This window comes from Salmo trutta, chromosome 30 (genome assembly GCF_901001165.1).
Source record: "Salmo trutta chromosome 30, fSalTru1.1, whole genome shotgun sequence".
Lineage (NCBI taxonomy): Eukaryota > Metazoa > Chordata > Actinopteri > Salmoniformes > Salmonidae > Salmo > Salmo trutta.
Window position 1 is genome coordinate 6,513,346 of NC_042986.1, and position 24,825 is coordinate 6,538,170.

Genomic DNA, 24,825 nt, shown 5'->3' on the forward strand with positions numbered 1-24,825 from the left:
CGCTACACTCGCATTAACATCTGCTAACCATGAGTATGTGACCAATACATTTGATTTGAAATACTTTGTAACCTGAATAAACAATTTCCTTAACAGCAAACCTCCAAATGCATTCATGATTTTACTCATAATGTGAAGTGAAACCTGTCAAAAAAAAGGTCTGCCAGGTTTTGGCAACAGACTCATTTAGGGCAGTAGTACCCATTCACAACATTACTCTGGAAGAAGAGCTCTACATAATTGGTTTCGTACCTCCATTCGTGTTACTGCTGTAACGAAATCCCTACAGCAGTTTGAACACACCTACTCATTAATGGGTTTTCTTGATTTGTACTATTTTCTACATTGTAGAATAATAGTGAAGACATCAAAACTATGAAATAACACATGGAATCATGTAGTAACCAAAAAAAGTGTAGTGTATGAAACGATAAATCAATTTATATTTTATATTCTTCAAAGTAGCCACCCTTTGCCTTGATCACAGCTTGCACTCTTGGCATTATCTCAACCAGCTTTATGGAGGAATGCTTTTCCAACAGTCATGACAGAGTTCCCACATATGCTGAGCACTTGTTGGCTGCTTTTCCTTCACTCTGCGATCCAACTCATCCCAAACCATCTCAATTTGGTTGAGGTCGGGGGATTGTGGAGGCCAGGTCATCTGATGCAGCACTCCATCACTCTCCTTCTTGGTCAAATAGCCCTTACACAGCCTGGAGGTGTGTTTTGGGTCATTGTCCTGTTGAAAACAAATGATAGTCCCACTAAGCCTAAACCAGATGGGATGGCGTATCGCTGCAGAATGCGTCGGTAGCCATGCTGGTTAACTGGGCACTGAATTCTAAATAAATCACTGAGCGTCACCAGTAAAGCACCTCCTCCTCCATGCTTCACAGTTGGAACCACACATGCGGAGCTCATCCGTTCACCTACTCCGCGTCTCATAAAGACACGGAGGTTGGAACCAAAAATATCAAATTTGGACTCAGACCAAAAGGACAGATTTCCACCCGTCTATTGTCCACTGCTCGTGTTCTTGCCCCAAGAAAGTATCTTCTTCTTATTGGTATCCTTTAGTAGTGGTTTCTTTGCAGCAATTCGGCCATGATGTGTCTGTTACTTGAACTCTGTGAAGCATTTATTTGGGCTGCAATCTGAGGTGCAGTTAACTCTAATGAACTTATCCTCTGCAGCAGAGGTAACTCTGGGTCTTCCTTTCCTGTGGCGGTCCTCATGAGAACCAGTTTTATCATAGCACTTGATGGTTTTTGCGACTGCACTTGAAGAAACATTCAAAGCTCTTGAAATTTTCTGGATTGACTGACCTTCATGTCTTAAAGTAATGATGGACTGTTGTTTCTCTTTGCTTATTTGAGCTGTTCATGCCACTCCTACCTTGTCACAACACAACTGATTAGCTCAAACGCATTAAGGAAAGAAATTCCACAAATTAACTTTTAACAAGGCACACCTGTTAATTGCAATGTATTCCAGGTGACTACATCATGAAGCTGTTTGAGAGAATGCCAAGAGTGTGCAAAGCTGTCAAAGGGTGGCTACTTTGAAGAATCTCAAATCTAAAACATATTTTGATTTAACCCTTTTTTGGTTACTACATGATTCCATGTGTGTTATTTCATAGTTTTGATGTCTAAACTATTATTCTACAATATAGAAAATAGTAAAAAATAAAATAAAACCCTGGAATGAGTAGGTGTTTCCAAACTTTTGACTGGTATTGTACATTAATATATACATAACATCATTATGTAAACATATTGCTGTCAACAACAGTATTTGCTCTAAGCGGACAATAAAGTATTGAATTGAACAGCGTGGCTCTGCTTATGAGGAGGACTAGTACATGAATGTCTTTATAGATCTCCTACAGTAGAGAGTGCAGCAAAGTACGGTCTCATCCTGTTAAATCTGGTTTAGTCCCATTCCTGTAGTAGCAGATGCAGCAAAGTCTAGTCCGAGTTGGTCGGGTTTAGGCCACTGTGTCCAGTCATGTTCTTGTTGAGCTCCTGCAGTAGCGGGATCAATGAGATCTCAGACTCGGGGTGTGTCCGAAATGGCACCCTATTCCCTATGTTGTGCACTATTTTGAGGAGACTAGTACATGTCCTTGTAGAAATCCTGCACTAGCGGGTGCAGCAAGTCCCAGTACAGGTTCAGTCTGGTTTAGTCCAGTCAGTACAGGTTCAGTCTGGTTTAGTCCAGTCAGTACAGGTTCAGTCTGGTTTAGTCCAGTCAGTACAGGTTCAGTCTGGTTTAGTCCAGTCAGTACAGGTTCAGTCTGGTTTAGTCCAGTCAGTACAGGTTCAGTCTGGTTTAGTCCAGTCAGTACAGGTTCAGTCTGGTTTAGTCCAGTCAGTACAGGTTCAGTCTGGTTTAGTCCAGTCAGTACAGGTTCAGTCTGGTTTAGTCCAGTCAGTACAGGTTCAGTCTGGTTTAGTCCAGTCAGTACAGGTTCAGTCTGGTTTAGTCCAGTCAGTACAGGTTCAGTCTGGTTTAGTCCAGTCAGTACAGGTTCAGTCTGGTTTAGTCCAGTCAGTACATGTCCTTATAGATCTCCTGTAGTAGAGGGTGCAGAGAGGTCTCCGACTCTGTCTTCTTGATCTTCTGCACCAGCAGGGCGTTCTCTGTGACCAGCTGTCTGAGGTCGGCCATCTTGTTCAGCAGCTTGGGGAAGAGGTAGAGGGAGTCCTGGTGGTTGGCCTGCAGGTGCTGGTCCAAGGCCTGGAGAATACCGTCCTGACTCTGTTCTACCTGCTTCACGTTCATTAGCCCCGGGCGGTCTGCAGATAGATCGAGAATAGTTAGATGAGTAGACCACAGACGTGACAGAGCTGCCAACTCACAGCACAACCTCACTAAAAGCTTTCCGTGACTCCACGCATCCTATCTCCTCACCTTCTCAACCATTTTGGATCATATCTTATTCTCCAATGTGTTTTGCAAAAGAGGTGAGGAGAGAGGATACCAGGAATCGAGGGAAAGATGAATTGAGAAAGAGCTCCCCCTCAACTCCAGACAGGATAATAATGGCTACGAACAACAATTAGAGCCAGGGTTATTAGGGGAGAACAGTACTAATGTCAGAGTTACTGTGATACTACTAGTACAAAAGTATACCATACCTCCACACAGGATGATAATGGCCACAAACAGAGCCAGGTCACTGTCATCCAGCTCCAGAGCATTGAACTTCACAGCAAACTCAAACTTGGGCTCCATGATCTCACTGAAGGGTTTACGGAGGCTCCTCAGGAACTCCCTGGTCACAAAGCCCTTCCCGTTAGCCACCAGGAGGCCATCTTTGTTCATGAGGGAGGGCAGCATGGCGAAGATGGCCTCGTGGACGCCATACTTCAGTAGTGTCACCTGATGGAAGCAGGCAGGTAAATAGGGGAGAAATTAGAATTCAACACCAAAGTAAAAGTGCCATTAAGAGCAGTTTCAACAGTTGACAAAAGAAAATGCATGATGATTTCATCGTATAACTATGGGAGATATTTCTACATTACTGTCAGTACATTTCACTGAGTGTGACAAGAAATGAAGTTGATAATCAATAAGTGAAAAGACAAGGATGCTTGTTTTTGTTTTTTCACCCGACATAACATAGGTGCAACAGATCGCCTTTTTGTATGGGACACTTTTAAAATGTGCCTTTAGAGGCCATGCAATTCAGTACTCATCTATAAAACAAAAGCAATTCAGATCAAGAGTCTATATTAACAAAGGAAATTGAAGGACTAACAGTACAGTTAGATAGCAATAAAAAAACTGTACCAGAGGCACAGAATAAGCAAGAGGAAAAACAAAAAGAACTGGAGGAACTTATTCAAGAAAGATCCAGTGTAATATATTATAAAAATAAAGTGAACTGGATAGAAATGTGGAAAAATGCACCAAATTATATATTTTTATCTTCAACATAGAAATGCTACCATTTAAAAAAAATTGAAACTTGTTACATGTGGAGTCACGCATGATTCACCGAATGATATTTTGAAAGAGGAAGTACTTTGAAATGAAAACATTCTTAGTCTCCTCCATCTCTACTAACCAAAGCTAATTATAATATTTTTTTCCCAATTAATAATTTAAAATTAACATCTGTACAGAAAGACTCATGTGAAGGCCAAATTAGAGGAGGAACTTCTAGATGCAATTAAAGCCTTTAAGGCTGGGAAAACTCCAGGGCTGGATGGCATACCAGTGGAAGTGTACCAAACTTGTTTTGATATACTCAGAGGACCATTATTAGCATGTTTTAACCACTCCTATATAAACGGTAGATTATCAGACACAACCTGAAGGTCTGATTTTATTATTACTGAAACAGGATCCAAATAAATAAATAAAATAAATAAATAAATAAATAAATAAATAAATATATATATAAAAGATCCAGTCCATTTAAAAAATTGGAGGTGTCTTACACTTCAGAGTTGTGATGCAAAATTGTTTGTTAAATGCTTGGCGCAGAGAATTAAAAAGATATTGTCAGATATTATTCATCCTAGGCAGACAGGTTTTTTACATGGACAATACAATGGAGATAATATAAGACAAGTACTGGAAGCAATAGAATACTATGAAATATCAGGGAAACCAGGCCTGGTTTTCATTGCTGATTTTGAAAAGGCTTTTGATAAAGTACGACTGGAGTTTATATATAAATGCCTAGAATATTTCAATTTTGGAGAATCTCTTATAAAATGTGTTAAAGTTACGTTTTGTAACCCTAGGTGTAAAATAGTAAATAATGGCTACATCTCTGAAAGTTTTAAACTGCCAAGAGGAGTAAAACAAGGGTTGTCCACTATCGGCATATCTATTTATTATTGCCATCGAAATTAGCTGTTAAAATTAGATCCAACAATAATATTAAGGGATTAGAAATCCGTGGCTTAAAAACAAAGGTGTTTGTTTTTAATTCATGTTTAATTCATGTTGTTTTCTTTCAAATCCACAATTTTGATCCCTCCCACAGCCTCAGAGGATCTGGATACTTTTGCTAATTTCTCTTGATTAAAACTAAATTATGATATTACGTATTGGGTCACTAAAAAAATGCAACTTTTACATTACCGTGTAGTTTACCAATAAATGGTCTGACAGGGATGTGGACATACTCGGTATACAAATCCCAAAAGAAAGAAATGATCTCAAAAAAAGGTATAATTTTTATAGGACTGGTGGAGTTGTCACACATGCAGCTAAAACAGAAATGTCTGCTCTACCCAAAATTACATTACATTTAAGGACCAAAAAATTGACAGCTTTGCCAAATAAATTGCAAAATAGTTGGGAAGAGATTTGTGATGTACAGATTCCATGGCACATGGTTTTTGAATTGACACGCAAAACAACGCCGGATTCAAAACTTTGAATTTTCCCATTTAAATTATACAAAATTCTTGCAACCAATAGAATGTTACATACATACACACACACACACATACATACATACATACATACATACATACATACATGTGTGTGTGCACACGCGCACACACACACACACACACACACACACACAATCTTCCCAGCTCTGCAGATTTTGCAGCGAGGAGGCAGAGTCATTAGATCATTTATTTTGGTACTGTCTATATGTTGCTCATTTTTTTGTCAATAGGTCCAGTTATGGCTGAAGAATTGCAACATTTATCTAGAACTAAAGCTGCAGATATCAATACTGGGTGATTTGAAAAGACAATCAATCAATAATATAATAATCATTTTTGCAAAAATGTTTCTTTGAGTTAGAATGTGGAAACTATGAGAATAGAAAGGTTCAGTACTTTTGTGAAGGATCACAGTACAGTTGAAAAATATATGGCAAATAGAAATACAACATGGATGGTGTTAAGAGATAGATGGGAGGGGTTGAATGGAGCTGACAACAAGATAAATGTAAAACATGCAAGGTCTGTAAAAATATATTTAGTGAAATAGCACAGTTACAAATAGAAATCAAACTGGATGGACATTAGAAATAGAGGAAGGACTAAAAACAAACAAATTATATAACTATTGTATAATAGATTGTGTCTGCAAAATGTGTATAATAAACTCAGCAAACTTAACTTGTGTAAATATTTGTAAGAACATAAGATTCAACAACTGAGACAAACTGAACAAATTCCACAGACACGTGACTAACATAAATGGAATAACGGGTCTCTGAACAAAATCAAAAGATACAGTCAGTATCTGGTGTGGCCACCAGCTGCATTAAGTACTGCAGTGCATCTCCTCCTCATGAACTGCACCAGATTTGCCAGTTCTTGCTGTGAGATGTTACCCCACTCTTCCACCAAGGTTCCCGGACATTTCTGGGGGGGGGGGAATGGCCCTAGCCCTCACCCTCTGATCCAACAGGTCCCAGATGTGCTCAATGGGATTGAGATCCGGGCTCTTCGCTGGCCATGGCAGAACACTGACTGACATTCCTGTCTTGCAGGAAATCACGCACAGAACGAGCAGTATGGTTGGTGGCATTGTCATGCTGGAGGGTCATGTCAGGATGAGCCTGCAGGAAGGGTACACATGAGGGAGGAGGATGTCTTCTCTTAAGCACAGCGTTGAGATTGCCTGCAATGACAACAAGCTCAGTCTGATGATGCTGTGACACACCACCCCAGACCATGATGGACCCTCCACCTCCAAATCGATCCTGCTCCAGAGTACAGGCCTCGGTGTAACACTCATTCCTTCGACGATAAACACGAATCCGACCATCACCCCTGGTGAGACAAAACCGGGACTCGTCAGAGAAGAGCACTTTTAGCCAGTCCTGTCTGGTCCAGCGACGGTGGGTTTGTGCCCATAGGCAACGTTGTTGCCGGTGATGTCTGGTGAGGACCTGCCTTACAACAGGCCTATAAGCCCTTAGTCCAGCCTCTCTCAGCCTATTGTGGACAGTCTGAGCACTGATGGAGGGATTGTGCGTTCCTGGTGTAACTCGGGCAGTTGTTGTTGCCATCCTGTACCTGTCCCACAGGTGTGATGTTCGGATGTACCGATCCTGTGCAGGTGTTACACGTGATCTGCCACTGTGAGGACGATCAGCTGTCCGGCCTGTCTCCCTGTAGCGCTGTCTTAAGCGTCTCACAGTACGGACATTGCAATTTATTGCCCTGGCCACATCTGCAGTCCTCATGCCTCCTTGCAGCATGAATAAGGCACGTTCATGCAGATGAGCAGGAACCCTGGGCATCTTTCTTTTGGTGTTTTTCAGAGTCAGTAGAATGGCCTCATTAGTGTCCTACGTTTTCATAACTGTGATCTTAATTGCCTACCGTCTGTAAGCTGTTAGTGTCTTAACGACCGTTCCACAGGTGCATGTTCATTAATTGTTTATGGTTCATCGAACAAGCATGGGAAACAGTGTTTAAACCCTTTACAATAAAGATCTATAAAGTTATTTGGATTTTTACGAATTATCTTTGAAAGACAGAGTCCAGAAAAAGGGATGTTTCTTTTTTGCTGAGTTTATGTATAAACTGAAGTTAGAAGCCTAAATGCTTTTGTTGATTAGTTTACTCCAATTGGGGGAGGGGTGGTAGGTTTTGCGGGGAATAAATGTATATTCAAAAATAGTGTGTATATATACACTGCTCAAAAAAATAAAGCGAACACTAAAATAACACATCCTAGATCTGAATGAATGAAATAATCTTATTAAATACTTTTTTCTTTTCGTAGTTGAATGTGCTGACAACAAAATCACACAAAAATAATCAATGGAAATCCAATTTATCAACCCATGGAGGTCTGGATTTGGAGTCACACTCAAAATTAAAGTGGAAAACCACACTACAGGCTGATCCAACTTTGATGTAATGTCCTTAAAACAAGTCAAAATGAGGCTCAGTAGTGTGTGTGGCCTCCACGTGCCTGTATGACCTCCATACAACGCCTGGGCATGCTCCTGATGAAGTGGCGGATGGTCTCCTGAGGGATCTCCTCCCAGACCTGGACTAAAGCATCCGCCAACTCCTGGACAGTCTGTGGTGCAACGTGGCGTTGGTGGATGGAACGAGACATGAAGTCCCAGATGTGCTCAATTGGATTCTGGTCTGGGGAACAGGCGGGCCAGTCCATAGCATCAATGCCTTCCTCTTGCAGGAACTGCTGACACACTCCAGCCACATGAGGTCTAGCATTGTCTTGCATTAGGAGGAAACCAGGGCCAACCGCACCTGCATATGGTCTCACAAGGGGTCTGAGGATCTCATCTCGGTACGTAATGGCAGCCAGGCTACCTCTGGCGTGCACATGGAGGGCTGTGCGGCCCCCCAAAGAAATGCCACCCCACAACATGACTGACCCACCGCCAAACCGGTCATGCTGGAGGATGTTGCAGGCAGCAGAACGTTCTCCACGGCATCTCCAGACTCTGTCACGTCTGTCACATGTGCTCAGTGTGAACCTGCTTTCATCTGTGAAGAGCACAGGGCGCCAGTGGCGAATTTGCCAATCTTGGTGTTCTCTGGCAAATGCCAAACGTCCTGCACGGTGTTGGGCTGTAAGCACAACCCCCACCTGTGGACGTCGGGCCCTCATACCACCCTCATGGAGTCTGTTTCTGACCGTTTGAGCAGACACATGCACATTTGTGGCCTGCTGGAGGTCATTTTGCAGGGCTCTGGCAGTGCTCCTCCTGCTCCTCCTTGCACAAACGCGGAGGTAGCGGTCCTGCTGCTGGGTTGTTGCCCTCCTACGGCCTCCTCCACGTCTCCTGATGTACTGGCCTGTCTCCTGGTAGCGCCTCCATGCTCTGGACACTACGCTGACAGACACAGCAAACCTTCTTGCGACAGCTCGCATTGATGCCCAGTGGAATTGTGATACAGTGAATTATAAGTGAAATAATCTGTCTGTAACAACTCCGGTCACAACTTGCAGACTTGTTTACGCTGCTGTGTGTTTTTGTTGCCGTTTTTACTTTGCTACCTGACGGTTTTTACTTTTTCATTACCGTATATTTTTACTTTTTCCCTCACTCAACTTTTTTTTTTCATTCAACTTTCCTACCCCGGAGGTTTTATCTGGACATGGTTCGTCAGGACTTCAAACAGCCGAAGCTAAGTAACATTAACATGATGCCTTCTAATTGCAGTCGTTGTACTTATAATATACAGGAGAACGATCGCCTTACGGCGAGGATAGCTGTGCTGCAAGCCCAGCTTCAGACGCAATCGTTAGGCAAGGGTAATTTCAGTGTAGGAAAGGATGAAACAGCGTCTGTGCCACCAGCAAGTACAGATAGTAACGTTAGTATAAACCCCCTCGCACGGTCCCCGCAGCCAGACATCTTTCTCATGGCGTCTGGAGGGAAACGCTGTAGGAATGCTCAACCGGTGTCGCTTATTCAGCCGACAGAAACTTTCAACCGGTTCTCCCCGTTAAGCGAGTCGGAGTCCGAGACTTCTCTGGTCTCTGCTCCTCCCGTTGTGGGGTCTGAGACGCCGACGGCTCCCACCATTAGCTCTGACAAATTGAAAACCCTAGTCATTGGCGACTCCATTACCCGCAGTATTAGACTTAAAACTAATCATCCAGCGATCATACACTGTTTACCAGGGGGCAGGGCTACCGACGTTAAGGCTAATCTAAAGACGGTGCTGGCTAAAGCTAAAACTGGCGAGTGTAGAGAGTATAGAGATATTGTTATCCACGTCGGCACCAACGATGTTAGGATGAAACAGTCAGAGGTCACCAAGCGCAACATAGCTTCAGCATGTAAATCAGCTAGAAAGATGTGTCGGCATCGATTAATTGTCTCTGGCCCCCTCCCAGTTAGGGGGAGTGATGAGCTCTACAGCAGAGTCTCACAACTCAATCGCTGGATGAAAACTGTTTTCTGCCCCTCCCAAAAGATAGAATTTGTAGATAACTGGCCCTCTTTCTGGGATTCACCCACAAACAGGACCAAGCCTGGCCTGCTGAGGAGTGACGGACTCCATCCTAGCTGGAGGGGTGCTCTCATCTTATCTACGAACATAGACAGGGCTCTAACTCCTCTAGCTCCACAATGAAATAGGGTGCAGGCCAGGCAGCAGGCTGTTAGCCAGCCTGCCAGCTTAGTGGAGTCTGCCACTAGCACAGTTAGCGTAGTCAGCTCAGCTTTCCCCATTGAGACCGTGTCTGTGCCTCGATCTAGGTTGGGCAAAATTAAAAATGGCGGTGTTTGCTTCAGTAATCTTACTAGTATAAAGACCTCCTCCATTCCTGCCATTATTGAAAGAGATTGTGATACTTCACATCTCAAAATTGGGTTACTTAATGTTAGATCCCTCACTTCCAAGGCAGTTATAGTCAATGAACTAATCACTGATCATAATCTTGATGTGATTGGCCTGACTGAAACATGGCTTAAGCCTGATGAATTTACTGTGTTAAATGAGGCCTCACCCCCTGGTTACACTAGTGACCATACCCCCCGTGCATCCGGCAAAGGCGGAGGTGTTGCTAACATTTACGATAGCAAATTTCAATTTACAAAAAAAAAAAACAATGACGTTTTCGTCTTTTGAGCTTCTAGTCATGAAATCTATGCAGCCTACTCAATCACTTTTTATAGCTACTGTTTACAGGCCTCCTGGGCCATATGCAGTGTTCCTTACTGAGTTCCCTGAATTCCTATCGGATCTTGTAGTCATAGCAGATAATATTCTAATTTTTGGTGACTTTAACATTCACATGGAAAAGTCCACAGACCCACTCCAAAAGGCTTTCGGAGCCATCATCGACTCAGTGGGTTTTGTCCAACATGTCTCTGGACCTACTCACTGCCACAGTCATACTCTGGACCTAGTTTTGTCCCATGGAATAAATGTTGTGGATCTTAATGTTTTTCCTCATAATCCTGGATTATCGGACCACCATTTTATTGCGTTTACAATTGCAACAAATAATCTGCTCAGACCCCAACCAAGGAAGATTAAAAGTCGTGCTATAAATTCTCAGACAACCCAAAGATTCCTTGATGCCCTTCCAGACTCCCTCTGCCTACCCAAGGACGTCAGAGTACAAGAATCAGTTAACCACCTAACCGAGGAACTCAATTTAACCTTGCGCAATACCCTAGATGCAGTTGCACCCCTAAAAATTAAAAACATCTGTCATAAGAAACTAGCTCCCTGGTATACAGAAAATACACGAGCTCTGAAGCAAGCTTCCAGAAAATTGGAACGGAAATGGCGCCACACTAAACTGGAAGTCTTCCGACTAGCTTGGAAAGACAGTACCGTGCAGTATCGAAGAGCCCTCACTGCTGCACGATCATCCTATTTTTCCAACTTAATTGAGGAAAATAAGAACAATCCAAAATTTCTTTTTGACACTGTCGCAAAGCTAACTAAAAAGCAGCATTCGCAAATGGAGGATGGCTTTCACTTCAGCAGTAATACATTTATGAACTTCTTTGAGGAAAAGATCATGATCATTAGAAAGCAAATTACGGACTCCTCTTTAAATCTGGGTATTCCTCCAGGGCTCCATTGTCCTGAGTCTGCACAACTCTGCCAGGACCTAGGATCAAGGGAGATACTAAAGTGTTTTAGTACTATATCTCTTGACACAATGATGAAAATAATCATGGCCTCCAAACCCTCAAGCTGCATACTGGACCCTATTCCAACTAAACTACTGAAAGAGCTGCTTCCTGTGCTTGGCCCTCCTATGTTGAACATAATAAACGGCTCTCTATCCACCGGATGTGTACCAAGCTCACTAAAAGTGGCAGTAATAAAGCCTCTCTTGAAAAAGCCGAATCTTGACCCAGAAATTATAAAAAACTATCGGCCTATATCGAATCTTCCATTCCTCTCAAAAATTTTAGAAAAAGTTGTTGCGCAGCAACTCACTGCCTTCCTGAAGACAAACAATGTATACGAAACGCTTCAGTCTGGTTTTAGACCCCATCATAGCACTGAGACTGCACTTGTGAAGGTGGTAAATGACCTTTTAATGACGTCAGACCGAGGCTCTGCATCTGTCCTCATGCTCCTAGATCTTAGTGCCGCTTTTGATACCATCGATCACCACATTCTTTTGGAGAGATTGGAAACCCAAATTGGTCTACATGGACAAGTTCTGGCCTGGTTTAGATCTTATCTGTCGGAAAGATATCAGTTTGTCTCTGTGAATGGTTCGTCCTCTGACAAATCAATTGTAAATTTCGGTGTTCCTCAAGGTTCCGTTCTAGGACCACTATTGTTTTCACTATATATTTTACCTCTTGGGGATGTCATTCGAAAACATAATGTTAAATTTCACTGCTATGCGGACGACACACAGCTGTACATTTCAATGAAACATGGTGAAGCCCCAAAATTGCCCTCGCTAGAAGCCTGTGTTTCAGACATAAGGAAGTGGATGGCTGCAAATGTTCTACTTTTAAACTCGGACAAAACAGAGATGCTTGTCCTAGGTCCCAAGAAACAAAGAGATCTTCTGTTGAATCTGACAATTAATCTGGATGGTTGTACAGTCGTCTCAAATAAAACTGTGAAGGACCTCGGCGTTACTCTGGACCCTGATCTCTCTTTTGAAGAACATATCAAGACCGCTTCAAGGACAGCTTTTTTCCATCTACGTAACATTGCAAAAATCAGAAACTTTCTGTCCAAAAATGACGCAGAAAAATTAATCCATGCTTTTGTTACTTCTAGGCTCGACTACTGCAATGCTCTACTTTCCGGCTACCCGGATAAAGCACTAAACAAACTTCAGTTAGTGCTAAATACGGCTGCTAGAATCCTGACTAGAACCAAAAAAATTGATCATATTACTCCAGTGCTAGCCTCCCTACACTGGCTTCCTGTTAAGGCAAGGGCTGATTTCAAGGTTTTACTGCTAACCTACAAAGCATTACATGGGCTTGCTCCTACCTATCTTTCCGATTTGGTCCTGCCGTACATACCTACACGTACGCTACGGTCACAAGACGCAGGCCTCCTAATTGTCCCTAGAATTTCTAAGCAAACGGCTGGAGGTAGGGCTTTCTCCTATAGAGCTCCATTTTTATGGAATGGTCTGCCTACCCATGTGAGAGACGCAGACTCAGTCTCAACCTTTAAGTCTTTACTGAAGACTTATCTTTTCAGTAGGTCCTATGATTAAGTATAGTCTGGCCCAGGAGTGTGAAGGTGAACGGAAAGGCTGGAGCAACGAACCGCCCTTGCTGTCTCTGCCTTGTCGGTTCCCCTCTTCCCACTGGGATTCTCTGCCTCTAACCCTTTTACAGGGGCTGAGTCACTGACTTACTGGTGCTCTTCCATGCCGTCCATGGGAGGGGTGCGTCACTTGAGTAGGTTGAGCCACTGACGTGGTCTTCCTGTCTGGGTTGGCGCCCCCCCCTTGGGTTGTGCCGTGGCGGAGATCTTTGTGGGCTATACTCGGCCTTGTCTTCGGACGGTAAGTTGGTGGTTGTAGATATCCCTCTAGTGGTGTGGGGGCTGTGCTTTGGCAAAGTGGGTGGGGTTGCTTCCTAAGTGGACAGTTTGATTTCACAGAAGTGTGATTGACTTGGAGTTACATTGTGTTGTTTAAGTGTTCCCTTGTACAGTTGAAGTCGGAAGTATACATTGCCTTTAAATTGTTTAACTTGGGTCAAACGTTTCGAGTAGCCTTCCACAAGACTCCCACAATAAGTTGGGTGAATTTTGTCCCATTCCTCCTGACAGAGCTGGTGTAACTGAGTCAGGTTTGTATGCCTCCTTGCTCGCACATGCTTTTTCAGTTCTGCTCAGAAATTTTCTACAGGTTTGAGGTCAGGGTTTGTGATGGCCACTCCAATACCTTGACTTTGTTGTCCTTAAGCCATTTTGCCACAACTTTCAAAGTATGCTTGAGGTCATTGTCCATTTGGAAGACCCATTTGCGACCAAGCTTTAACTTCTTGACTGATGTCTTGAGATGTTGCTTCAATATATCCACATAATTTTCCTACCTCATGATGCCATCTATTTTGTGAAGTGCACCATTCCCTCCTGCAGCAAAGCACCCCCACAACATGATGCTGCCACCCCGTACTTCATGGTTGGGATGGTGTCTTCGGCTTGCAAGCCTCACCCTTTTTCCTCCAAACATAACGATGGTCATTATGGCCAAACAGTTATATATATTTTTCATCAGATCAGAGGACATTTCTCCAAAAGTACGATCTTTGTCCCCATGTGCAGTTGCAAACCGTAGTCTGTTTTTTTTTTATGCCGGTTTTGGAGCAGTGGCTTCTTCCTTGCTGAGCGGCCTTCAGGTTATGTCGATATAGGACTCGTTTTACTGTGGATATAGATACTTTTGTACCCGTTTCCTCCAGCATCTCTACAAGGTCCTTTGCTGTTGTTGATTTGATTTGCACTTTTCACACCACAGTATGTTCATCTCTAGGAGACAGAACGCGTCTCCTTCCTGAGCGGTATGACGGCTGCGTGGTCTCATGGTGTTTATACTTGCGTACTATTGTTTGTACAGATGAACGTGGTACCTTCAGGCGTTTGGAAATTGCTCCCAAGGATGAACCAGACTTGTGGAGGTCTACAATTTTTTTCCTGAGGTCTTGGCTGATTTCTTTTGATTTTCCAATGATGTCAGGCAAAGAGAGACTGAGTTTGAAGGTAGGCCTTGAAATACATCCACAGGTACACCTCCAATTGACTCAAAGGATGTCAATTAGCCTATCAGAAGCTTCTAAAGCCATGACATCATTTTCGGGAATTTTCCAAGCTGTTTAAAAGGCAGAGTCAACTTAGTGTATGTAAACTTCTGACCCACTGGAATTGTGATATTATACGTTAAATAATCTCTGTAAACAATTGTTGGAAAAATTATTTGTGTCATGCACAAAGTAGATGTCCTAACCGACTTGCCAAAACTATTGTTTATTAACAAGAAATTTGAGAGGGAGACCGTTTTCCATGCCATACCTGGTCGTTGAGGAAGAGATCCACAAACCCTGGGATGTTCTTGGCGAACTCAGTTAGCTCTCGTACCGTCTCCACCGTGGTGCACTGACAGCGGTAAAACACGTGTACCCCTATCTCCTTTGTGAGGGGCGCGCCCGGGATTAACTGGTTCCACACTAGACCACTCTCTGCTTGCCACAGGGTGTCCACATCATGGATCACAAACGGCTGCCAGGGGAGAGAGAGAGAAAGCATTCATCTTTTAATAGTCTGGTCTTCCTTTTCTTTAAAAACTATTCAGCTAAACAAAAACCCTTGCTCTTATAGGTCTCGGGAGACAAAACAACTATATGTAATTGTTAATGACAAGTTAAAACTCATTACGAAAAACAGATTGATAAGAGGCTAATTAAAAACTAAAGAGCTCTACAAATAATCAGCCACTAAATTTTTCCATGAGGAGATTACTAGTAATATGCATCTACATTGGTGCAACCAGAAAAGCCTACCCCTCATCCAAGCTCAGAGGGGTTGTTGTGAGTTATGACCATAAACCTACACATCATTGGTTCAGCTTGGAAGGCGAATCCCCGAGCTGACATGGTAAAAATCTGTTGTTCTGCCCCTGAACAAGGCAGTTAACCCACTGTTCCTAGGCCATTGTTGTAAATAAGAATTTGTTATTAACTGACTTCCCTAGTTAAATTAAGGCAGAGGCAACCAGGTTTTTGGCAGAAACGTCCTGGTACTTGGTAAAGTTCATGATGCCTTTGACCGTGACAGGAACCCCAGGACCAGTGGAAGCAAAATAGGCCCATAACATAAAATATCCACAACCATCTTTTACTGTAGGTATGAGGTACTTTTCTGCAAATGCTTCCATTCTTCAACCCACCACTGGGTTTCATGTCATCTGACCATAGCACCGGTTTCAATCCAAGTGCCAGTGCCGTTTATCGAACTCCAGGCGGTGCTGTGTTCAGGTGAAATGAAAATAGAGCTGTTTGGCCAAAAACCTGGTTTGGCCACAAGTGGATCTTCCAGCAAGACAACAGCCCCAAGCACACATCAAAATCCACAAAGAAATGGTTAATTGACCACAAAAATCTACATTTTGCAATGACTATCTCAGTCCTCGGACTTGAACCCCATTGCAAAACTGTGGTTTGAATTGAAGAGGGCAGTCCATCAGCACAGACAAAGGATATCAAGGATCAGGAAAGATTCTGTGTGGAGGAATGTTCTAAGATCTCTCCCAATGTGTTCTCCAATCTCATAAAACATAAGGGTAGGGTGATGGAGTACTGAAAACGGTGCCAATCATTTTAACCCTTATCTTTTTGGGTATTTGTATTTTTAGTATAAAATAATATATGCACGTAATGTACCTGTATTATTTATTTTATACAGTCTTTTTTGCTAATCTTTATCAACGGTGCCAATCATTTTGGACCTGACTGTGCATGGGTATTGGTAACACCTCCGGTTAGAACCTTTAGAACACACTCTCTGAGCTTCATTATGAGGAAGACTTTTATGGTTGCACCAAGGTAGGATACGCCTTCATAAAAACATTATAGAAAAAGTCCCTGTCATTATCCTCGCCAGGGAAGGATGCTGGAGTATTGAAAACAGGGGTGCCAATAATTTTGACCACCATTTATTTTATAGACTTTTTTTCTCATCTTTATCAAGGGCGTCAACAGAGTGTACAAAATATTCGTTACACCTTCCTAATATTGACTTGCACCCCCCTTTTGCCCTCAGAACAGCCTCAAAATGTCGGGCATGGACTCTACAAGGTGTCGAAAGCGTTCCACAGGGATACTGGCCCATGTTGACTCCAATGCTTCCCACAGTTGTGTCAAGATGGCTTGATGTCCTTTGGGTAGTGGACCATTCTTGATACACACAGGAAACTGTTGAGCGTGAAAAACCCAGCAACGTTGCTGTTCTTGACACACTCAAACAGGTGCGCCTGGCACCTACAACCACACCTCGTTCAAAGGCACTTTAAGCTTTTGTCTTGCCCATTCACCTTCTGAATAGCACACATACACAATCCATGTCTCAATTGTCACAAGGTTTTAAAATCCTTCTTTAACCTCTCTCCTCCTCTTCATCTACACTGATTAAAGTGGATTTAACAGGTGACGTCAATAAGGGATCATAGCATTCCCCTGGTCAGTCTGTAACGGAAAGAGCAGGTGTTCCCAATGTTTTGCACACTCAGTGTATATTTACATAACAGTGAGCGTACCGATGTGCAGCTGGTCTTGCCAGTGAGGATGCTGCGGGCTTTCTTCTTGGTCATAATGAGGTTCTTCAGGTAGGCTTGGTACACCTGTTTAGCCAGGGTCTTGAGGTCTGAGCCACCAAGATGGTGGGGGTCCAGCTCCTCCGCTAGCAGGCCAGCCACTAGCTTCTTCTTCTCAGCCCCCGGCATACGCCCATACCGGATCGCTACCGGGCGAACAGGCAGAGTAGCGTTAGCATTGAAGGTGAAACAGACAGGTTAGCATCATGCATACAGCCATATTGGATCGCTGGGTAGACAGTAGCATTTGCATCGAAAGCTGTACAGTGCATTTGGAAAGTATTCAGACCCCTTGACTTTTCCCACATTTTGTTATTCTAAAATGAAATGTATTGTTTTCCTCATCAATCTACACACAATACCCCATAATGACAAAGCAAAAACAGGTTTTTAGAAATATGTGAAAATATATTAAAATAACAAAAAAACAGAAATACCTTATTGGCATAAGTATTCAGACCCTTTGCTATGATACTCTAAATAGAGCTCAGGTGCATCTTGTTTCCATTGATCATCCTTGAGATGTTTCTACAACCTGATTGGAGTCCACCTGTGGTAAATTCAATTGATTGGACATGATTTGGAAATGGCACACACCTGTCTATATAAGGTCCCATAGTTGACAGTGCATGTCAGAGCAAAAACCAAGCCATGAGGTCAAAGGAATTGTCCGTAGAGCTCCGACAGAGGATTGTGTCGAGGAACAGATCTGGGGAAGGGTACCAAAACATTTCTGCAGCATTGAAGGTCCCCAAGAACACAGTGGCCTCCATCATACTTAAATGGAAGAAGTTTGGAACAACCAAGAGTCTTCCTTGAGCTGGACGCCCGGCCATACTGAGCAATCGGGGGAGAAGGGCCTTGGTCAGGGAGGTGATCAAGAACCCGATGGTCACTCCGGCAGAGCTCCAGAGTTCCTCTGTGGAGATGGGAGAATCTTCCAGAAGGACAACCATCTCGACCAATCAGGCCTTTATGGTAGAGTGGTCAGACGGAAGCCACTCCTCAGTAGAAGGCAAATGCCAGCCCGCTTGTAGTTAGCCAAAAGGTACCTAGACTCTCAGACCATGAGAAACAAGATTCTCTGGTCGAATAAAATCAAGACTGAACTGAATGCCAAGCATCACGTGTTAGAAACCTGGCACCATCCCTACGGTGAAGCATGGTGGTGGCAACATCATGCTGTGGTGATGTTTTTCAGCGGCAGGGACTGGGAGACTAGTCAGGATCGAGGGAGAGATCAATGAAGCAAAGTACAGATACATCATTGATGAAAACCTGCTCCAGAGCGCTGAGGACCTCAGACTGGGGGGTGAAGGTTCACCTTCCAACAGGACAACGACCCTAAGCACACAGCCAAAACAACGCAGGAGTGGCTTCAGGACAAGTCTCTGAATGACCTCGAGTGGCCCAGCCAGAGGCCGGACTTAAACCAGATTAATCATCTCTGGAGAGACCTAAAAAAAGCTGTGCTCTGACGCTCCCCATTTAACCTGACAAAACTTGAGGATCTGCAGAGAATGGGAAAAACTCCCCAAATCCTGGTGCGCCTAGCTTGTAGCATCATACCCAAGAACACTCGAGGCTTTAATCGCTGCCAAAGTTGCTTCAACAAAGTACTGAGTAAAGGGTCTGAATACCTATGTAAATGTGATAGCAGTTTTTATTTTTAATACATTTTGAAAAACATGTTTTTCTTTGTCATTATGGGGTATTTAAAAAATAAATAAATTTTAGAATAAGGCTGTACTTTTCAAATGCACTGTATAGCCCCACCAAAATGAGATTCAAGAGTTTCATAAATGATTATTGTTAATATCAAAACACATTATCAGTAGTTCTTAGGGACAGTTTTCAAAACACAGATTAAGATCCTCCATTCAGTCCAGGGCTTTATCTGCATCTGGGAAACTGGCCCTTAACCTGTAAAAGGATCAAGTATTTCCAGACCCTGAAAGACCCATTAACGGTCTCCTCTCACCGTCATGGGACATGCCCAGGGCCAGGCACTTCTGGAAGCGGCAGTATTGGCACTTATTGCGGTTCTTTTTCAGGATCTTACAGGCTCTCTCACAGCGCTCGTACTCCAGCTTCATCCGAATGGTCCGCCGGAAGAAGCCCTAGACCACATGATACGCACAGGAGAGAGAGAGCGAGTTCAGTTTATTTACAATTGAAGGCATTACAGGGAAGACAGATTTAACACAAGTCACACATTAAGGCCATTGAACTTGAGTTGCAGGTTAATAACATTTTACTGCAGTGGGCTAAATTAGGGTCACACAGAGTGGTAGTCTTAAACAAATCTACTTTGAAACAAAAGTATACGCCTCCGACACATGGTTATGGGTTTTAAAAAAAAGAAGACACCTGTACCATGTCAGATATAGTTGAAATGTATTCAATATTAAGTTTGCATCCCAATATTACACTTTATATACACATCACAGAAAACTGAAACATAACAAAACTGTTTGACATAGAAAGACTGGATTTTCGACGGGTGATTTAAAATAATGTTTAATTATGAAAAATATGAATAACATTCCACCCATGAGGCCACTAGGTCATTTGACTGCAGGAAAGGGCTACCGGACTGGAATGCTGCCACATAGGACACAAACTAAACTCAAGCTAAGCTCAGGTCAGGTTGAGGCTGTTAGCAGCCATTACAAAACCTCCATGATTTAAGACTTAAGAACATTAAGCAAATATGTTTATTGATTATTAAGACCCATTGGTAGACTTGCAAAATCTCTCACCTTGCAGCCCTCGCAGGCATGCACACCGTAGTGGAACCCTGAAGCTTTGTCAGCACAGATCCTACACTCCACGTTGATACCAGGGCCTGTGGCCTCATCCCGTCCCAGACGCAGCTGCTCCGACAGCGAGGGAGACGACGTGTGAGACAGGTCTGGCACACAGAGAGACAACACCCATCTGATCACACAATCATCACAACGAATAACAGTTTGTCGTACGAGAGACTCGTATTACCAGCTTAAACTGATCTGGGACCAGGCCATACCCATATGCTCTGGTCTGCTGACATATTCACTATAAGTCCAAAATATTACAGTGAAGCATATCACATCCCACTTAGCGTATTATTTCAAATATAACCAATGACATGCATTTAATTTACTCTCTTTTACCTGTATAGTTGTCATCAGTAGCAGGACTGTCTTGTCTGCTGTAGCTAGTCTTGTCCTTCTCCAGTCTCTCCTCTTCCCCTCCTCCATTCTCTCCATTCTGTTGGCTACCATTCCATGATACCCTTGAGATGGGGGACCTCGGCCTCTCCGCCCCACTGCCTTCACCCTCCTCAACCCCCAGCTCCTGCAGGTCCGTCAAACCTCCAAAGTCAGGGGCCACTGCCTCCACCTCCCTTGCAGTCCATATATCATCAGCTGCTGTATTCCGGGGATGTGGAAAGTTTGGGCCACATAGGGGCTGCGGGCCTGTCCTAGTCTCCCCATTCACCTGTTCAAGGTGCTCAGGGGAAGGTAGCTGCTGTAACACATCCATGGCTCCTTACCTTGTGGTCAGGGTGCTAAAGCGCCTCTTCCCTGTCTGTCATGATGTTGCTGACATGGTCTCCCCTGTTGCTGTAAGGAACAGCGTAATTATGCAACAACATTTAAAGACCTATCTACGTCTCTATATACTTGACATATGACTGAATGGATCACTAGGTTCTTATCAAAAGGAAACCCAGGTAAAGTTATTATGGCAAACTGTAGCAAAACATTTGAAACAAAAAAAATGTGCAATACTTATTGGACAAGTCCTGGTAGGCCCTCCCTGTTTCAGACAGTTTTCTTCTGTTTTGGTGCCTAATGAACATGACCTAGTTATTGGGGTTCTTTGTTGTAGGATTAGAGAGAGGGTGAGAGAGCAAGAGTGAGCTGAACTGTCTCTGCTAGTGCAGCAATCAAACACTAGTCTCATAACCAACCTTAGCCTCTTTTAGAATCCAAGAGTAAAATACATACACTCATCTCTAACATGTAGGCTCAGCATTCCCAAACAGTCCCATTACAAGTCAGAATGTTGAACAAACTTAATTTCAACGTACTTTACCTGATATTGTCCCTATGGTCTGTATATCTTTTTTTTTTCAATACTGAAGCAATTCGCACATGACAAACACTTGCACGATATGGCCGAGCCTAACCGAACCACAGACCAAATGTTGTCCCACGCTATCAGCTGGCAAATTTCACAGCTGATTGCGAGTTAACTTGCTTAGGTCCTCTACTTTTGGTAACATTAAGCTATTGTTTACATATTGTGCATCACATGCATGTGTCAGGAGATTGAAAATGCAAGCAACAGAACCTACTGGAGCAGCAAAAAGCAGAGTAAACAAGGCTTTCCTGTGGATACCCAATATCCACTTCCTACTGCCAAAAAAACCAACAGCATGTACAACCAGTAAAGTATGTGTAAATATCATTTTAAAATCAACATTCTGACTGACTTGTAGAGACTTTTTTTAGGCAAACTTCTTTCAGACTGAAAAGCAATTTGGTAATTATGGTAACAGTCTGAGGTTTCAGCAAAACCAACCTGCATGCCACACTTGTCAAAACATTTCCTTTTCTTTGACTCTGTGAAGAGACAACAAATGTTTCCTTTAATACCAATTCTAGGCTATTACTCTATAGAACAAGTCTAGTACAGAAGAAAAAAAACTGTAGGAAATGACTGTTCAAACACTCGTTCAGACTTGTCACCTAGCTAATAACCTGTCATGCTGGTTCTCAGAATATCTGAGTCATTCTAAAGGGCTTGGCACCATTGATTGGTACAGACAGGGTCGAAAATAGCACAACATAAGTATACATGACACACAAAAAAGTGTTTTTTTAGTGAGTGCATCACAAACATCTCTGATTCATCCTCTTCCCAATGCAGCCTCTTCCAACACCAAATGCTGCTTTGATTTCTAGTCAGCTCATATGGTCAGCGGGTCTGACCAACAGTTGGTCAGCAATATAGGCTTATCATGAGACTTTTCTGTTAAAATCATGACTGGTTGATTTGATTGAATCCAAATTCCATATCCCAAAACATGCATTCAAAAAGCACATTGACAGAAGATGCAAACATGAATTGAAAGAAAATCTATAGACTTAACTATAGTGACGTGAAACCAATCATCCTAAATAAACAATGTGTGTAAGTTTCGAGTACAGACCAGAGGCAGAAGACAAGCTAGTGAATAAGTTGAACTGTTGTTGTTTTTGTCTCGGTGAATATAGCAAACTAGCTAGCCTAGCCTAGCATGGCAGCTAACCGTAAGACCATTCTTACCTTTCTCAATGGTGTTGCTTGCTTTTCCAAAGAATGTGTACCGGTGAAGTTACCAAGTCGTGTCCATTAGCACTTGATTCGATTCGCTGGCTGTGCTGTTTGCTAGCTAACGCTAGCTAGCTTACGTTAGCTAGCTCTGAACTTGTAAAAAAAAAAAAATCCCAATTCATCTGTCAATACGGTCAAATAGTCTGTACTGTATGCTTGCAGTACAGTCTCCGTGTCTGGTAACTGGCTGGTTAAAGTACATTTTGTATTAAACTTTTCAGTGAGCTCTTGCTAACTACTGTTAGCCCAGTGTGAATCATACACCTCACTCAGTCAACCTTCTCCGCGCACTGCTGTTGCCCTCTGAGTGTCTGCTTCCACTAATTAACGTTACAGAATCACAAAGGCAAAATTGTCTATATCGTAAAAATTCATGAAAACATAAATTTGCTTTTTAGTCTTAATTTAAGGTTTGGGTTAGCATTAGATTAGCAGTGTGATTAAGGTTATGGTTAGGTTTCAAATCAAATTTGAAGAATATAAATGTTAGAAATAGGCGGGTTTTATGACTTTGAGGCTGTGGTAACTAGTGACTACCCTGAGTTCCCCTCATTTTACATTTTAGTAATTTAGCAGACCTACAGTTAGTGCATTCATTTTAAGATAGCCAGGTGAGACAACACATCACAAGCATATCAAGTACATTTTACCTCAACAAAATTTTTATCAGCAAAGTCAATGCTAGTGAAAAAATAGAGGGGTGACATGGGAGAACTTTGGAAGGTTGAACACCGGTGGTCACGGTGGAGGACAGGCCGCAAGCAATGTTGGGAGAACAGGAGTAAGAGGTTGAAGAGAATAAGGAAAGCAGAGATTTGAATTTGTGGAAGAGGGCGATTTTTTTCCCTCAGATGGGGTGCCGAAGAAGATTGGTGTCAAGTGCAAAATGAGTGAGCCATGTGCAAGACCGAGACCAGGACGGTTGAGCTAACGGGCGCTAATGTGATTAGCATGATGTCGTAAGTAACAGGCAATTTTCCAGGACATAGACATGTCTTATATGGGCAGAAAGTTTAAATTCTTGTTAATCTAACTGAACCGTCCAATTTACAGTAGCTATTACAGTGAAATGTTATGCTATTGTTTGAGGAGAGCGCACAACAACAAAAATGTATCACAGCAACTGGTTTGATACATTCACCTCTGAAGGTAAATAATGTATTTACATTCAGTAATCTTGCTCTGATTTGTCATCCTGAAGGGCCCAGAGATAAAATGTAGCTGTTTTGTTTGATAAAATCAATTTTTATATTCAAATGTGGGAACTGGATTCTACAGTTTGAACCCCTGCTGTCCCTGGCTTCACACCCACCCCGCCTGGCCATTTAGATGTGTGAAATTTAGTGTATAAGCTAATGATCCATCATGTATGACATTCCTGGGAGTGTGAACTTAAATGTTGTGTTACCATATCATTTTTGTATGTTCTCTATGTACATGAAATGAAATCAATTGACCAATTTGGCACATTTGGGCAGACTTGATAAGAAATATTGTCCAGTATCGCAATGCTTTACTGGATCTATCTGAAACTTTGCGTGCACACTGCATCATCTAAATTTCACCTAAACTGCAATATTATATTATGGTCTTTATCTTGCATTTCAAAGATGATGGAACAATTATTTTTTTTAAACGCATGTTTTTTGTTTGTATTATCTTTTACCAGATGTAATGTGTTATTCTCCTACATTAATTTCACATATCCGCAAACTTCAAAGTGTTTCCTTTCAAATGGTATCAAGCATATGCATGTCCTTGCTTCAGGTCCTGAGCTACAGGCAGTTTAATTTGGGTATGTCATTTTAGGTGAAAATCCTTGCCTTTTGGCAGATCCATGTGTGGCTTCAGGGTGGCTAGGAAAGAAGTTGGGAGCAGTTGAATCAGTGAAGGTAACCTTAAGTGGACTTGTGATATTTTCTTCGGCCCAGAGGGAGCGGGCGCTCCATGTTACGCAACTTGGGCCAAGATTTGTTTCTTGCTTTGTGCTTAAGAATAGGGTATCATTGAATGGAGTGATTTCTGGGGTAGTATTAAGTGTGCAGGTGGAGAAGTTGAAGATTCCTGGTGTTTGTGATGCCTGCCGTTTGCCTGCCGTTTCCTAGCCACCGGTGGTGAAAAAGAGGAGTCACTGTCAGCCCTTTTTGAGTTTTGAGTCTTTTTACCTTACAAAGTCGTGTTAGGATATATCAGTTATCCCGTTAGAGC

General features: G+C 42.7%; 1 protein-coding gene across 1 annotated transcript; it reads right to left on the bottom strand.

The window, feature by feature from the left end:
- Positions 1 to 1,736: 1,736 nt before the first annotated feature.
- On the bottom strand, positions 1,737 to 23,038 carry ppardb (peroxisome proliferator-activated receptor delta b). Its single transcript, XM_029724642.1, has 8 exons — positions 22,570 to 23,038; positions 20,406 to 20,858; positions 20,013 to 20,164; positions 19,232 to 19,370; positions 17,194 to 17,396; positions 14,955 to 15,161; positions 3,147 to 3,390; positions 1,737 to 2,804 (listed from the first exon to the last, which is right to left on the bottom strand). Exons 2-8 carry the CDS (start codon positions 20,776 to 20,778, stop codon positions 2,557 to 2,559), a joined length of 1,566 nt encoding a protein of 521 aa, XP_029580502.1. The 5' UTR covers positions 20,779 to 20,858; positions 22,570 to 23,038; the 3' UTR covers positions 1,737 to 2,556.
- Between the last annotated feature and the right edge of the window lie 1,787 nt (positions 23,039 to 24,825).